At 40.5% G+C, this 15,620-nt stretch overlaps 3 protein-coding genes across 5 annotated transcripts; 2 read left to right on the forward strand and 1 right to left on the reverse strand.

Moving 5' to 3' along the window:
- The first annotated feature begins 1,653 nt into the window (after positions 1-1,653).
- Positions 1,654-3,842, forward strand: iba57 (iron-sulfur cluster assembly factor IBA57). The gene is made up of 3 exons (XM_056391010.1): positions 1,654-2,136; positions 2,648-2,997; positions 3,133-3,842. Exons 1-3 carry the CDS (start codon positions 1,781-1,783, stop codon positions 3,522-3,524), a joined length of 1,098 nt encoding a protein of 365 aa, XP_056246985.1. The 5' UTR covers positions 1,654-1,780; the 3' UTR covers positions 3,525-3,842.
- jmjd4 (jumonji domain containing 4) lies at positions 3,835-5,925 on the reverse strand. 2 transcript variants are annotated; one of them, XM_056391005.1, is made up of 6 exons: positions 5,673-5,925; positions 5,402-5,567; positions 5,185-5,310; positions 4,826-5,093; positions 4,499-4,582; positions 3,835-4,385 (listed from the first exon to the last, which is right to left on the reverse strand). In XM_056391005.1, exons 1-6 carry the CDS (start codon positions 5,923-5,925, stop codon positions 4,050-4,052), a joined length of 1,233 nt encoding a protein of 410 aa, XP_056246980.1. In that variant the 3' UTR covers positions 3,835-4,049. The 2 variants fall into 2 exon arrangements, with proteins under 2 accessions (XP_056246980.1, XP_056246979.1); XM_056391004.1 differs by having other exon boundaries at positions 4,499-4,645.
- On the forward strand, positions 5,855-12,850 carry snap47 (synaptosome associated protein 47). 2 transcript variants are annotated; one of them, XM_056391007.1, is made up of 5 exons: positions 5,855-5,993; positions 6,751-7,272; positions 7,449-7,969; positions 8,278-8,402; positions 11,126-12,850. In XM_056391007.1, exons 2-5 carry the CDS (start codon positions 6,776-6,778, stop codon positions 11,270-11,272), a joined length of 1,290 nt encoding a protein of 429 aa, XP_056246982.1. In that variant the 5' UTR covers positions 5,855-5,993; positions 6,751-6,775; the 3' UTR covers positions 11,273-12,850. The 2 variants fall into 2 exon arrangements, with proteins under 2 accessions (XP_056246982.1, XP_056246981.1); XM_056391006.1 differs by lacking the exon at positions 5,855-5,993 and adding an exon at positions 6,415-6,646.
- The last annotated feature ends 2,770 nt before the right edge of the window (positions 12,851-15,620 follow it).

Here is a 15,620-nt window from a genome sequence, read left to right on the forward strand (position 1 = left end):
TTAATCAGTTACTTCAGTTATTTTGAAGTGTATGGGGCAGTGAAGCTGTAATGAGAAGAACAGCACTTACAGTAACATGGGTGCAAGAGGGGCATATACTTTTTACAACTAAATAAAACACACAGCATTTTATTATCTTAAATATGGGAAAATGCCATAAAAAGGGGAAAATAGTACTTTTCCAGAATCAGCGACAGCTATAAAAAAAAATAATAAAACATGCTCCATTTGCTATCGGGGCTTAGGTTGCTTTGTATACAATATGTGGCACTTCGCACCTGGTGCTAATCAACAACTCATTAACAGACAGAACAATGGGTGCAATGCATTGACTTTGTTCCTAAAAAATAAAAGCAGAGTTGATTCTTTTCCATATTGTACTTTAATGTAGCCTTTTATTTTCTATTTTCCATCGGTTTTGTTTACCTTTTAATTAGTTACACATGTTGTTCAATAACTACAGGTGTGTGTGTGTGTGTGTGTGTGTGTGTGTGTGTGTGTGTGTGTGTGTGTGGTTGTGTGCGTGTTCATTTTTCATATGTTCCCAACTGTTATAGGTTTTACTGAGCAATGCATGGTTTGTAGCACATTTTAGTGCATCATAAAATGCCTGCTCAGCATTTTGTCATTATATAACTCAGTGAAAGGACTTATTCACTGATCAGTACTGAATCCAATCCTCAGTCCAAGACCACTAAAAGTTTACATTAATTTAGGAATAGGACTTCCATGCACGCAGGCTGAGAGACATGAGAAATGATGGTACATCTGAGAGGTCTGACTGATTCTTTCCTACATTTTCTGGGTTAATTTTTTCCTATGCATACTTGACACAATACCAGGTGTTTAATAAAAGCAGAATCTAGTCATATCTAAAGCCAAACATTTCAACTTGGGTACTAACTTAATATTGTGTTATGGTGTCTTTAAGATTTGATTAGGTCTGTTACCTCTCATTATAAGAGAAATTAGAGATGATGAGGCACCATTTACTAAAATGTACAAACTGTAATGTATTAATGGTTAATGAATAATTTACTAATGCTTTGTAGATCAGTTATAAACCATTAATAAGAACGAGTTTCGATTTGACAGATTGTGAAAAACCCTCCTTTAGCATGACACCCCTCACATGGACAGTGTGACCACTTACCTTCTAGAAAAGGGATGCAACACATCTGGTGGATCATTGTAGAACCCCTTACTAATGACCTATTAAAATTCATAGGTGACTGAATCTGCTTATGGCCTATTACAAACTGAGAAACAAATGACCCTTAATCAATCACTATAACTGTAGACTTTGGAGGAGAGATGTCTTGGATGAGTCTCCAACTGCCTCTGTCTGGCAACCGAATGTATACTAGTATAATAACAGTCTGAGCAACTCTTTCTGTATTGAGTAGTGTACTTTTACTTATAATACCTATGTGCATGACTTTTACTTGTAATTGAGTACTTTTACAATATTTTTTACTTAAGTAAAGAATCTGAAAATTTCCACCACTGATCAAAATATACATTAAATACATTTTTTATTTATCCAGCTTTTATCACTGAACAACAGACTGTGGTGTTTCTGATGTACCCACAGGCGGCAGCACAACCACCACACACGTGCTCCAATATTATCGAGAAATGCATTGTGGGATTTCAAGATGGAGGCGTAGCAGCCAGAGTCACCCGTGATGTCCTGTGTTATGTAGCTCTCCACTGGTGTTATTAGGCGGCGTAACCACTTCATTTTAACATTTAACACACTCTTGTGACAGTTGACAACATGGGGGTTTTGTGCTTCGCCAGGAGAGCGTTCACGTCCGGCAGCTGTCTCGGTGTTTACGCCGGTAAATACACCGGTCGATTTTTGTGCGTAACGTTTTTCTCCGGCGTTTCAGCTCCGGCAGGGACCCGTGTCAAGAAGTACAGTCAGGACACTAGAAATGTCCCGGGACAGTTTGTGTGCTATCATCTTCCTCACAGGACCCTGCTCAAAATCCAGGGCCAAGACACAAGCCCGTTTCTTCAGGGGATTATAACCAACGACATGGAGCTGCTGGAGGAGCCTGGACTCAGAGCCATGTACTCACACATGCTAAATGTACAAGGAAGAACACTATATGACATCATGTTGTACAGGTATAGTACAAGCCTTTATTCTGTTTAAACGCTTGCACGTGTATTCAGTTACAAGGGTGTGGGTACTCGCTTATCTTTGTTACGCAGTTGTTGGCATTGGTCGCCTAGTGATAGATATCATGGTTAGGCAGCCAGTGTACGGTCTGGCTCAAACAGACACCTCTAAGTATAAGCTTGCCTGTGCAAGTCACGTTCACCTGGTTCAGTGTAAAGAAAAACCCACCTTTTAAGTCAGTCAAATGGAAAAACAGATGTTCACTATGTCAGCTAATGCTTTACTCTCAAATTATGCAACTCCTTGTGCGCATGTGTGATATGACAAAAAAGGGAAAATAGGCTTATGTACAGTAATTCAGTGAAGTCCTGTATTTTGATGAAAGCATGGCAATTTCCCAGGATAGCTTAATCCAAGGTGACCTAATCAGCTAAAATAAGTGAAAACATTAGTGAGGTGTGTGATGGTGGATTTCTTTTTTTATGAGGCACTCAACTTTCTGTATTTCTTTTATAGTCTGAAAGAAGCTGATGCCGGGCACGGTGTTTTCCTGGAGTGTGACAGCACAATTAAGGACTCAATCTTGAGACACTTGAAGGTGTACAAGCTTCGCAGAAAGGTCAACATTAACCCCTGTCCAGAGCTCTCTGTATGGGCGGTGCTCCCCCAGCAAAAAAACCCAGGTCAAGAGGCCAGTAAACCTGAGCTTTCCTCCCCTGGAAAAGCTCTGGTGTGGGAGGATGATCCACGAACTCAGGAAATGGGCTGGAGATTGATGTTAGACAGTCAAATTAACCCCTGGGATATCATTGCATCATGTCAGAAAGGTGACACAGAGGAGTATCACAGACATCGCTATGCAATAGGTGAGGCCAGTTAGTAACATACAGCTTGTATTAAAAGATTAATGGGGTGAGAAGTATGGATTCACATGTGATCAACATCATATTGATATTTTGTGACAAGTTTTGATTCTTTTCTCCGCTGTCATTGTTGCCTAGGACTTCCTGAGGGAGTGAAGGACCTTCCTCCTGGAGTGGCACTACCACTAGAGTCAAATCTCGTCTACATGCAGGGCATCAGCTTTAGCAAAGGCTGTTACATTGGCCAGGAGCTCACAGCCAGAACTCATCACACTGGGGTGGTTCGGAAACGCCTGATGCCAGTACGCTTATCATCTCCAGTCCAAGACCTCGAGGAAGGAGCTGCGCTCCAAACGCAGTCAGGCAAGCCAGCTGGGAAGCACCGAGCAGGGGTGGGAGAGCTGGGTCTGAGCCTAATCCGCATGGCTCATGCCAAAGAAGTGTTGACTTTCAAATCTTCTGACGACACCACAGTGACACTTGAGGCCTCTTTGCCAGACTGGTGGCCTAAAGATGTGAAAACAAACTGAAGAGAATGTTTAATAGCTCTCAAAAATGTGACCTACATCACATCTGACAGACGTCTCATAGACAAAACCCTCAAGTACAGTATGTTACACTGTCATTGCTTAGCAGCTGTGTGTCACTAACTCACATTTGTAATTTTTTTGCATTAAAACTTAATTTTAGAGTGATTTTTCCCAAATTGTGAAGTATAATTTTCCACAGATTTATGTTATTTAAGAGATATTGCAGCACTATAAATCAGGATATACCAACTGTGATATGGTATTCGTGGTTATTGAATAAATGTGCAAAAATCGCTAAATAAAAACTCAATCAACTTGTGTATTTTTTATTTATTTATCTTTTTTATCTTTCAGTGCAAAAACCAATTCCAACATTCACAAGCAACATTTGAGATTACAATTTATCTCAAACCAAAGGTGCAGTAACACCTCTATCATCATCTTTTTCACACAGTACAAACTGGCACTTGTCATTCAAGCTAATTCCAGGTGTCAGTTAACATTGTTGGGACACCACTGAACATCTTACTCTTGATAAAGAAGATGCTGCCCTCTTGTGGATTGTATGGTGTCTCGAATTTGCTGTAACATGGTTTCTGGCTGCAGGGTCAGTGTTGAATGATCGAGCCGCTTAAAGTCTTCATTGCAAAGTAGGCATTCAATTATGTGAGCCACTCTCTGTAGGTCAAAGGCAGCATGGTAAGGTCCAAGTGTGGTGAGGATCTCTGAGAGATGTCGTGGGTAATCTGAGGAATCCCCAGAGGAGCAAGCATTCAGGAAAGCCATCCGGTTGTCAGCAATGATTTTCAGGAACGAGGCAAATTCACCGTAATCAATACCAGAGCAGGCCTTCATGATGACCTGAAAAGAAACACACACGACGGTCACCTTACGCAATGTTTATATTGTATCATTCAGGGCAGCGGTGTGTTTTTGGAGGACTTGCACACAGAACCATCTTATCTTTGAAGTACCTGGCAGTGCTGATGCCAGGAATCCATTGTGTTTCTCCACTCGTCAATCTCTTTTTGAACAGATGACAGCTCATTCTGAAGGAACTGCCACATGATGTCAATGTTACAGCCATTCAACCAGTTGTGATTAATAGAGATGGTGTCCTCCTATAAGAAAAACATTAAAGTGATGATCATAAACTGCTGATGCCAATAAAACTTTTATACATCTGTAATAAAATAGAATTTCCATGTCACTATAAAAGACCATAATGTATAATATGTCATTTGATGGATCGTTTTGCTCTAGCTCTACTGTTCAGATATCATTACCTCTACGGTTCTTACCAGATTATAAACTTGATGGTGCCAGCCACTGGGCACAAAAATAATTTCACCTGCCTCTTGAATAATCTCAAGAGGCTGGCAGGCTTCTTCGGAGTGAGGAAAAAGGCCTCTGTCTTGAAGTTCAGATGATGTCACATCATAAGGCAAGTTGCCATGAGTGTCTCGCAGAAACTCCTCCTGACCTGGGGGATATAGGAGCCATTTCTTCCTACCGCAGATGTTTGCTGACCAACTGTAGGAGCGGAAAACGTCGGCGTGGAACGGGGTCCTAGTGATGAGAAAGTTAGTTTGACTGAATAAAAAATAAAAAACTAATGTATAATCTGGGTTTTACCATTATAATGTAGAATTTTTCATACCATGAACCTTTGGGTCCCATGTAGACAAACCGGTAGTCATCCACTTCGAGTGTATCCCAGTATTCATTAAGCCAGTCAGAGGAAAAGAAGACAGGTGTGGTGTAAACATTGTGTTCTGGAAAGTCCCTGTCGAATAATAACAGTTATTAGTTACATATATTGCACATAACTGTTCACAAAAGCAAAACCAAGTTCAAAATTCGCATTAAATTTACACCTTGCCATGTGCCAGTCTTTCAGATAGAGACATCCTTTAGCTGATGAGTGGCCATTCTGGATATATTCCTTCCAGTAGTGTATAAATTCTTTGAAAGGCATAACTTGTTTAGGGTTTGCATTGTACTCCTTTGCATTGCAGTTTGCAACAGGAACAGGACTCTCATCTGTAATAGAGAACAAATACATTGACTTACATGACACCAGTAATGGCAACAGCAGCATAATGATATATGGTAGTTGGTTAACGCATTGGTAATAGGCTTATTTACCAAACTCTTGCAGCAGTTTCTGGAAATTAGGCTTCCCCTCCTCAGTCACCCACTGTTTTCTGCATTTCCAGTTCTCTGTAAACCTTCTTGAAAACATGCATGGGTGATTGGGAAGCAAGTATTTCTTGAAAAACTTAGAGTAGCTCAACTCCTTGTCGATGTAATCTACAAAATGTGAAGACCAAAACTGCTCATACGACTGTCTTGGTATTTTGACCAGGCTGCAGCAGTTACGGTACGCCTCTCTGTCCATGATGGTAAACAAGAGCTCGGCTAGCCAGTTAGCAAGCTTAGCTGTCTCCGTTTGGACAGCAAGAACCGGTAAGAAAAAGCTAGCTACGTCTTTTCACTTTTACTGTCAAACTACTGACAAACCTGGTTAGGTTAGAAAACTTGCATTATGCTAGACCGTATTTTCTTTCTATTTTGACAACAGGTCGCTGCATATGACTCCATCCTTAAGAATGCAGTTTACCGTTTATGAACGACGCACATATAAAACCGCTACTGTCTATTGTTTGTTACAATTACTTATTTTAACGTTGTAATATCTTTAACGCTAACACTATAGAATATCTTAGGCAATTCAGAAACCGCCCTCATAGCTAACAATATTTGTTATTTGTTTTTTCCCAAAACCTTGCCCTGGTAACCTTTTATGACAGCAGCATTTTCAAGTCGGACAGTAAACACTGCCGTGCTAGTGTGTGACATCACTTCCGTAATAAACATCACCGTCCTTAGTGAGAAGACTATGGGGTAACGTAATGCTCAGCCCAGCAAGATAATGTCGACTAATGTGGTTTGGGACGGATATAATCCACCAAGAGGAAGTAACAAATGCTAAAAGGGGTTATGACATTATAGTGACGTACTTGTAATGCGGTCATTTGAATAGAAAGCTGAAGCTGCCAGTGTAAACGCCTCATAGGATCTCATCTTCTGTCTGAATCCCTTATTATACTCTGAAGAAAGTATGTTCACTATTAAGGCAGACTGATCAGTCAGTACTGTGTCCTTATGATGTGATATTGGATTAATACTGCATTAATGTGAGCATGTGCATTTGTCCTACCAGGTGATTTGGTGTACCTCCTTCCAAAATGAGCCGGGACGTTCCTATCCACAGCTGGCCTGGCTCCTATTACATCAACAGTGAGAAGCGTTGGGAAAATGGCACCCTGTCCCTCACCAGGACCATGGTGCGCTTCATTTCTAACCAGAGTAAGGAGAGTCTTGCCAGCTTCCGCCTCTCCCGTATTATAGAGATCAAGATGGAGTCCTCCAGTTTCATCTTTAGCACTCTAACAGTGCTTGAAGAGGGGAACATGAAACACTGGTTTGGCTCCCTTAAGCCCAACAGGGTGGTGGTTTATAATGTGTTGGAACATTTCTGGAGAGAACGTCTCCTGTCCCCTGGTTCAGAGGCCCGTGGGGCCGAGTCTCAGCCCTCTAAAGGCAGAGAGCTGATCACCCTGGTGGCCGGGGCCCAGAGAAGACTGGAGGACACTGGCAGAGTCCTCAGCCACCAAGGAGAGCAGTTTGATGATATGATGCAGGGACTGGAGAAGATTGACTCTGACCTGGGCGTAGCTGATAAGTAATTATATACATATTTTTCGTAACTGGATGATACATAGCTCATTTTTTATTTTTAAGTCTTGTTTTCTGTGTATTGCATATTATAACTAAAGTGCAATAAAAACAGCCTGAATTAATAATGACAAACAGTCAAACACTCACAAATTCTCATGCTCCTTGTCTACTTTGTTGCAGACTTCTGTCAGAGCTGGAGTCTCCCGCCTGGTGGCCTTTTGGTAAACTCCCCTGGAAGACTCAGCAAGAAGCCAAGGCAGAGGACGCTGCAAGAGCTGCAGCTTCTGCTGCTGCTTCAGCTGCTGCTTCAGCTAGCAGGGGGTCTGGTAGAAGTAAGGTGATATCAAGCATCCCAGCTGTAGTATCCAAAGGTGGAGACTCAGATTTGAAACCAGGATGTTTGTTGGTGCTGGTGTCCTCATTGGAGGTACGAGACACAAATTGCCAGCTCCTTCATCGTTTTGAACGAAATGAAATAGACGAAATCAGGGTGCAGAGTCCTTATGAGATTACTGTTAGACAGCGGTTTATTGGGAAGCCAGATATATGCTACAGGCTCCTGTCTGCCAAGATGCCAGAGGCAATGTCAGTGTTAGAGATGCAGTACAAAAAGAAGGTGGAGTTCACAAATGAATACACTGCTTTCAAGGCAACTCCAGTTTCATCGCCGTGTGACTCAGAAGGGACAACATGGAATGAAGGTAAGGAACAGGACAAACAGTTATTTCATTGTTGTTTCCATGCCTAGAATAAATTTGACCACTGAGTGGCAGTAAAGCTCTATGTTTCCACCTCTGTATATTTTTAACTGTGCAGCCACGTGTAAAAACACTTCATCCACATGACAGTTGGACATGGTTATTGGTGTCTCGTCTTGACAGAAATGTATTTTGATGAGTCACTTCACCCTGATTGCCTCAGTTGCTGTGCTGTGGAGTTTACTGTCTGGTTTCCTCATAAACAACATATGCACTCTGCACTTTTTCACCATCTCCACCCATGGAGTCAGGTTTGTTGCAGACGTGCCAAGAGACAGAGCTCCCACTGGAGGTCCCGGCAGGAGAGCTTTCCCAGTTGCAGGTGCATGTCCTCCAACCATCTGTCAGTCAGGCTGAGGCCCAAGAACTTAAACAGGTGAGGTCCAGTTGGACTCCCATTGCCTGTGTGACTGTATGACTTGTATGACTGTATGAGGCACTATTGCATTTAGATTTTTCATATTTATATATACAAGGTAGGTAATACAAATGTCATGTCTGTGTGTATGGGCAACAGATTGCCTTGGCAGCTGTTATAGTAACATGTATTTTGATAGTTCCATTCCAAGCCACAATTCATCATAATGATTTTTATTTTTTATCCTGTGTGTTTAAAATGTTATTTGGTGAGACCACAAACCAAAGTCCATCCTGGTTTTAAGAGAGGAAAAGAAACATGGTCAGTCATTTGGTCAGACTGTACAACGTCTTTCCATTCAGAACCTCGCAACACTGAGAACTGTTACAGATATGGTCTGTGGTAGCAAGACTTACACAGTGACGCAAATTCAGACCTATGATTCAGACAGTTTTTTTGTGTGAAACACTATTACGGGTTCCTTAGAATAAGATATTTAATATAAAATCCTCAGCAGGCTAATTTAGCTTTTTGTATATTTTATTTGGATACACATCAGATTGTATTTAGATGAATGAATGACTGCAGTTCATTACCTACATTAGGATATGTAACACTGACACTGTTTCTAAGTAACCTCATACTTATATTGGTCGATATATCGACCCAGCCAGTTTGTCAGCAAGGCAATCAGCTTTGATTTGATATGTGAGATATGAAAGCAACTTCAGACATTGGTTCCCACATTACAGGCCCATAGATAAAAAAAACTGCAAAATCATTTAATATGTGAAGGAGAAGAGCCATAAAAAATAACAACTATGTTTGCTACACAGAAAAAACACAAATTCCACAACAAATAGGAGTAGCAGTTGAAGCATATAATATAATGGGCCTGAGAAATACTGGGCATTGGACCCACCTTTGTTTCAGTGTTGTCAATCGTGGTTTAGTTACTAAAAGTCCTGCCTCATGATGCAATATTTTGTCCACACACTGCATGAAACATATCTCAAACGAGGCACTGTTAGGACTTTATACCTAATATTTAGTTAATTATTGTACATAATAACAATGCACACTAGTTTACTGTTGTTTTTGTCTGTATAATCATTTTACAAACAAATTTATCATAGCAGTAACAGCACTGGGCCGCTCATACAGCTCGGCTTGTCTATTGTGTTTATAACTGGTATTGTCGATAATGCTGATAATGGTTCCGACTTCAAAGGCTGCCAATTTTGAGTTAATACTACGCTTCTGTACACACCCCATTCTTAATGTAATTCATGTCAAGATTAGAATCTACAGTGGGGCAATTTCCACAGAGGTTGACTCAGTTTAATATCCTGCCCTGAGTGCTTTAGCAAATATCCCCCTTTTGTCCAAGCATTTTTATACAATTATTATCGTTTGAGGTTGGAAATTCCAACTTGTTAACAGTACAAACTGGTTCACTCATAAGGATGATAAAGCATTTTTTGGATATCGTGTACTGTATGTCTACTAACACAGTCCTGAAATTACCCCACTAATGCCCATGACACTAGGAATTTTAGCTCATATATTTTTCTAATAGTTGTAGCCTAAATGTTTAATTTTGGGGGTTTCTGCATGACTTAAGTCCTCTAGCCATTGTATAAGCAGCAGCTAAAAATATTCATTTTCTGTGTTTTTCTATGACACACCAAAACTCTTGTGAATGTTAACTGCAAGGTGTGATTCAGTTATGTTCTCCCAGTTGAAATTGTAAAGTCACAGACCTGAGTGAGTGAATACAGTTGTTCCTCGGTGTGTATTGACATACTATCTGTTTTTTAAACTGCTGTCTGGACCCGTTTCTGTGCTCAGTTGCAATGTCCGCATATAACGGCCAGTGAAAACTGACATAATGTCAGTGTGTGTGTGTGTGTGTGTGTGTGTGTGTGTGTGTGTGTGTGTGTGTGTGTGTGTGTGTGTGTGTGTGTGTCTGTGTCTGTGTGTGTCTGTGTGTGTCTGTGTGTGAGAGCATATGTAGCATAACATAATATTAGTTTAGAAACCATGGTGGTGGGGTTTGGAGTGAGTGTTTATTAGGTTTTGCTTGGCTCATAGCAGCATATTTAAGTTGTTCCATCAACCATAACATACACAGTTTTTGGACCATTGAGATGTAGTCGCAGTATTCCTTAAACCCACTGAAAGCAGAAAACAAACGGTATTGTATGATATCAGTGATCCCAGGAGACAAGCTAATACTCGCCTCCGAATATATTCTCAAGTTTCATATACTATATCATGTGAAATATTATTATATCTGCCGCATGAGTAGCTGTTACTGCATCATGGTTAATGTTGAATTGTAGCATTGTCTTCTGATTTGCAGACATAACGTTGCAGGCGATTGTTTTCATAACCAAAGTGAAAAAAAAAACTCAACATTAAATGAAAATCTCACTCTCATCTACTTCTATGTGTCACTAACGCACTCACTTTCTAACTCACTGACCCCATCTTTACACCTCCCCACATATGGTCCACGTGTTCCACTCTGCAACTGCTCACCAACTCTGTGTAGGTTTTAATATTAAGTCTTCTTTTATTTGTGTCTTGCTCCTTAGTTGTTCGTGTTCACTGGGGGCTGGTGTGTAATTACATAAACAAACGAGAGTGTGTGTGTGTGTGTGTGTGTGTGTGTGTGTGTGTGTGTGTGTGTGTGTGTCCACAAGCGTGTACTTATTTGGTTGTGTGTATCTGCGCAGATGCTGATGCAGCTGAAGAACCTTGCCCTGGAGGCAGAGACAGAGCTGGAACGACAGGATGAAGTTCTGGACGTCCTGACCAGCTCCACGGACCGGGCCACTATGCACATAGAGAAGCACACCTGCCGTATGAAAAGACTGCTGTAGCTCTGACAGTCCAGCTGATGCATGTGGTCACCATGTCCCTCCTGACAAAAGCACTGTAAGCTTCCTCATTGTCCTCATGGGATCTGTACGGTTAGACAATACTGCAAAACAGCAGTAGGGACTTGCATATACTCTAAAATAGTACATGATTTTTGTTGCATTTGATGGTACAATTACATGGGGTCAAGTGTGAGTGGTCTCTGGGAAGTGCAGCAATGTTCCCTTAACAATGAAGATAATCACCAAAATCCTTGAAATTTGCACATCAGTTATTATGACTTTAAATAAGAGATATGGTTCCTTGTTTGAGAGAAATTATGTAATTACTCATACATATTCTGTCTTCTTTCTACATGACATAAGTTAACCCTTGTTTGTCTTTTTTTTTTTTTATGACATTATTTTATTTCGAATAATTTAAATGTGTGCCTGAGATAAATCAACCATGTTTATGAAGGATGGAGTCTCTTGGTTGGATCGCGTGGGATCTGGGGGAATAGCATGAATCCTCAGTGCATGTCATATCCTCCCAGTAAAGCTTGCAGGTGAAAAAAAATAAGCAGACGCGTCTATTTGTACCAAAGGGAACACACAACAGTTTACACCTCCCCCTGGCCCATTGGGAGACGGCAATGACAGTGACTACAGTGAAGGGCGAAATGTACACTAAAAAGCGAAAAAGGGAATAACTTTTTTTTTTTTTCTCACTGCACCAACAAATTCAAAACAAATTGCATGTTGTTTCCGTATGTGTTATTTACAAGACAGATGTAAGAGAAAAGGATATATACGATTTAAATTTGATGAAAATGATTGGCACATAATAGACTAACAGATAAGATTAGCATATATCATCAAAGTAATGTCTGTGTTTCTAATGATGTACCTGTGCCATCCTTCCTTTTCAAGACCACATCAGTCCTGATAAATTGTCTTTCTCGGGTCCTAGGTTCTACTTATCCTCTCTGTACATGGTTTCCCTGTTGCTTAATGTTGCATGTCTCAATTTTGCTGCTTTGTACTGCATCAAGTGGAAATGTCTCATCATTATCAATAACTAGCAGAAGATTGTAAATGTGCAACTAACTTCTGGGACTCTAGAAAACACAACACAACACACTTCCTCTCTCTGTTTTTAAATATTATACACAATATTATACTCCACGTTAAGGTCCACATCTACTGTATATGAGTTGCTTAAGATTGAATAGTCTAAGTCTGTATTATCTATAAAGAACTGACATATTGTAATTCTGTAATTTCATTGTGGTCTGTTATCACTGTGATCTTGTAATTAGCAGTTAGTTTAACTTGAAATATCTGTATGTTTTAAAATCTGGTAGTAGTTCTATATAGATGCTTCTTTTTGCTGATGATGCCAAATTTATCTTGACACTGGATACAACTAAACAGTTAGCTCTAACTATTAAGGAAAAATAGACCTACATCTTTCTTAATGAGCAGCACAAAAGGCACTGCAAGTACTGGGAATTAATTATTTTTTATCAGTGAGGAAGTCATCACAATTAAAAGTCTGTAATAGCATATAATTTGCAATAAAATGAAGTCTCAAATTGTCATAGTTAAGATCAGTATTTTCTTTATTCATATATATTTGTTGGTTTAAAGCTGTTACTTTTTTTTAATATTAACAACGGATCAAATTATGTTGTTATTATGATGTGTATTTGAAAGGTGTTTGTTGTAGTGATGAACACTATTATTACTAAGATGAGTTTTAGTGGCTTTGAGCTCATTGTTTTGGTTGACTCTCAGCGCTCTCATCAGCATTTCCAGCCCGAGCTACTTTTAACAAAACGCTGCAATGAAGCTTGTGTACAGCTGCTAAAAAGAGATATTTGCCTCAGGAGTTGGTGGAGAACAAAACAGCTAAAAGGGGAGCAAATATTGAACTCCAGATAAATGGTGGCTCAAAATTAATCACAAACAATGACAAATTTTTGCAGAAGCATTTCTGAAACATTTTCAGTGTATAACCATTTTTCTCTTGGCTATTCACATAAACTGTATTGTAAAGGATGTTTTTTTTATCCCAGTTAAAGTTCTCTAAATAAGATTTTGAACAATAATATAGCAGCAAACAGCTATTTTATTTGTAAAGATATAGTGGAATAATGGAGTGCTGAGTGAAGAAGTCACACCCCCCCTTTTTGTGTGTAATCTGAGTTTCTCTGTTCCTTGTTTTGGCATCTGATCTGGCAGCGCGTGCATGTTAGTGCATGTGAGACTGTCCTGCTGGATCATTGTAAAAAGACAGGCACCGCCCACAGGCAAGATGGCACTGTGCAGTAACCAATCCTCAGGTGGAAGTGACCTCCCAGAGTTTCCTTGACTGAAGAAACCATGTTTTCATCTAAAAAGGTGTCAGACAAAAAAAGAGTTAAGACCCACAGCACAGGTGACTTGCCTTGGGGATGTATGGGTAAAATCCCAGCCGTCAAAACATCCTCAAAGTTTTTAGAGTGTTTACTGGCTCCATAAGTGTCTTTACCTGCTAATTTAATGACTCAGTGAGTGTTGTTCCTGAGACCGCGGTCCCTCTGGATAAATCTAAGGATGAACGTCTTTCCCAGTCCAAGCATGGAGCCAAAACTGCTCTGGCTTAACCGGGATGGAGAGCCATACGGAGCTGCTAAAGGACCCCGGCTTGACTCGGAACTGGCTTTTCTTTTCTTCTCCTCAATGGGTAAGTACTTTGATGGCTACATAATGTTACATGTCTGTTTTCATTAGTGACCGGCTACAGAAGGCATGCTAACGTTAGCTAACTTGCTGTTACAGTTACTATGAATGTGTTCAGCAAATGTTGCTATGGCTACCTGGCTGGTTGGTTTTCTGTCAGCATTGCTGTGGAGCATATCACGCAATGCTAGCTTGGGCTAATTGTTGTGGCGAGATTGTGTTGTTTTTGTTTGCTCTCGTGTACACAGGGAAGCTTTATTCAGTTAGCTTCTTGTTGTGTGTTTAGCGGCTGCTTTCACTGGGCTTTCTGGACACCTTGATGACTGACATAGTGAAGGGAGCGGGTGGTTGCGGCCGATGACGTATTTGTTTGGTTCTGAGATACAGGTGCTCTAGTGGGACATTTAGCGGCAGTGATGACCACTTACAGAGCCTTTAGGGCTTAGAGGTATCATGGGCCGGAGTCTGAGTAAATCGTTGCCAGCATCCTTTTAACCCTTTGTCACCTTTGTTCCACAAAACATTGTAAAATATGACCCGTTTTAACCCTGTTTCTTAACTGTTGCCCACATGTGTTTTGGAAGCTAAATTGTCATACATACATAATCCACAACGTACATGGAGTATATGGATCTCATTAGTTGAGAATTTCTTGTGCTTGAGAACACTATAATATGGGTTTTTATCACCTTTTAACACCAGTTTGAGATGAGTGCCTTGGAAATATTTTTAAAGGCAAGTTGTTGTTGCAAGGTTTTTGAACAGCCAATTGACTGGAATCAGCAGAACACTTGAGTATAGTATCCTGGCATAAAATGACCATTAAAGCCAAAGAAACAGCATAATTTATTAACTGGAAAGCAAATTAGGTTTAGTTGTGTGGAAGAATCCAGAGTGAAATGAGCCTCCTTAATTCTGACCAGGCTTTATTCCTTAACAAAAAGTCAACAGGCGACGCCTCTCACAGTCGACTCCCGTGTGACAAAATGCAACAGAGAATATCAAAACATGTGTAAATTAGAAACGGATGTTAATTAGTGTTTCAGCCGCTGTGCATGCTGTTGTGTGGAAGTGGCTCACTTTGTACACTCTGCTGTTAAAACATCCTGTTGGCACCACGACTGTTGGCATCAGCTGGCCACCCCTGTCAGCTGCTTTCACCAAAAGGGGGACTCCTCCATGTCAACAGTGGACCAGATTGGATTTGGCAAGTGGTTGAGCACTGAATTATGAATCAGGAAGATGCTTTACATAAAGGGGGTTTGAAAGAAGACTGACAGCCTCACTCAACAGTCTGGTCCCAGTTAGCATGAACTTATCACTTGTATTAAACACAGCCCACCATGAAAGATGTGAGTGAAAGCACAAGCACATGATAACACAAAAGGAATGTCTAATTATGACATTATGAAGAGTTCTTCAGGCACGGTTGAAAATGTTTTCACTGTGGACTGTTTATTTTTGTCGATTTGAGTGATAAACAGTGAGATTTTGGACGTCCCAAACTCCAGAAGCACACCACATGGTTATGTGAATTCCAACCCTTAAAAAAAGGTTAGGGAAATAGAGCGCACTCTGGCGTGGTTTCGAAGCAGCCTTGCAATACGAGGAAGTGGTGGCGGTCTTGTCTGACCACAGATACATG

The sequence above is a fragment of the Seriola aureovittata genome, chromosome 12 (assembly GCF_021018895.1).
Source record: "Seriola aureovittata isolate HTS-2021-v1 ecotype China chromosome 12, ASM2101889v1, whole genome shotgun sequence".
Taxonomy (NCBI): domain Eukaryota; kingdom Metazoa; phylum Chordata; class Actinopteri; order Carangiformes; family Carangidae; genus Seriola; species Seriola aureovittata.

Bases quoted from the DNA above. Each gene is read 5' to 3' on its own strand.
- iba57 (XM_056391010.1), top strand. From the start codon at position 1,781: ATGGGGGTTTTGTGCTTCGCCAGGAGAGCGTTCACGTCCGGCAGCTGT. The intron at 2,137-2,647 runs GTATAGTACAAG...TTTCTTTTATAG, and splicing joins TATGACATCATGTTGTACAG to TCTGAAAGAAGCTGATGCCG. The intron at 2,998-3,132 runs GTGAGGCCAGTT...ATTGTTGCCTAG, and splicing joins CAGACATCGCTATGCAATAG to GACTTCCTGAGGGAGTGAAG.
- jmjd4 (XM_056391004.1), bottom strand. From the start codon at position 5,925: ATGGACAGAGAGGCGTACCGTAACTGCTGCAGCCTGGTCAAAATACCA. The intron at 5,311-5,401 runs GTGTAAATTTAA...ATTATTCGACAG, and splicing joins AAAGACTGGCACATGGCAAG to GGACTTTCCAGAACACAATG. The intron at 4,386-4,498 runs GTACTTCAAAGA...GTTTCTTTTCAG, and splicing joins CCTGGCATCAGCACTGCCAG to GTCATCATGAAGGCCTGCTC.
- snap47 (XM_056391007.1), top strand. From the start codon at position 6,776: ATGAGCCGGGACGTTCCTATCCACAGCTGGCCTGGCTCCTATTACATC. The intron at 7,273-7,448 runs GTAATTATATAC...ACTTTGTTGCAG, and splicing joins GACCTGGGCGTAGCTGATAA to ACTTCTGTCAGAGCTGGAGT. The intron at 7,970-8,277 runs GTAAGGAACAGG...CCATGGAGTCAG, and splicing joins AGGGACAACATGGAATGAAG to GTTTGTTGCAGACGTGCCAA.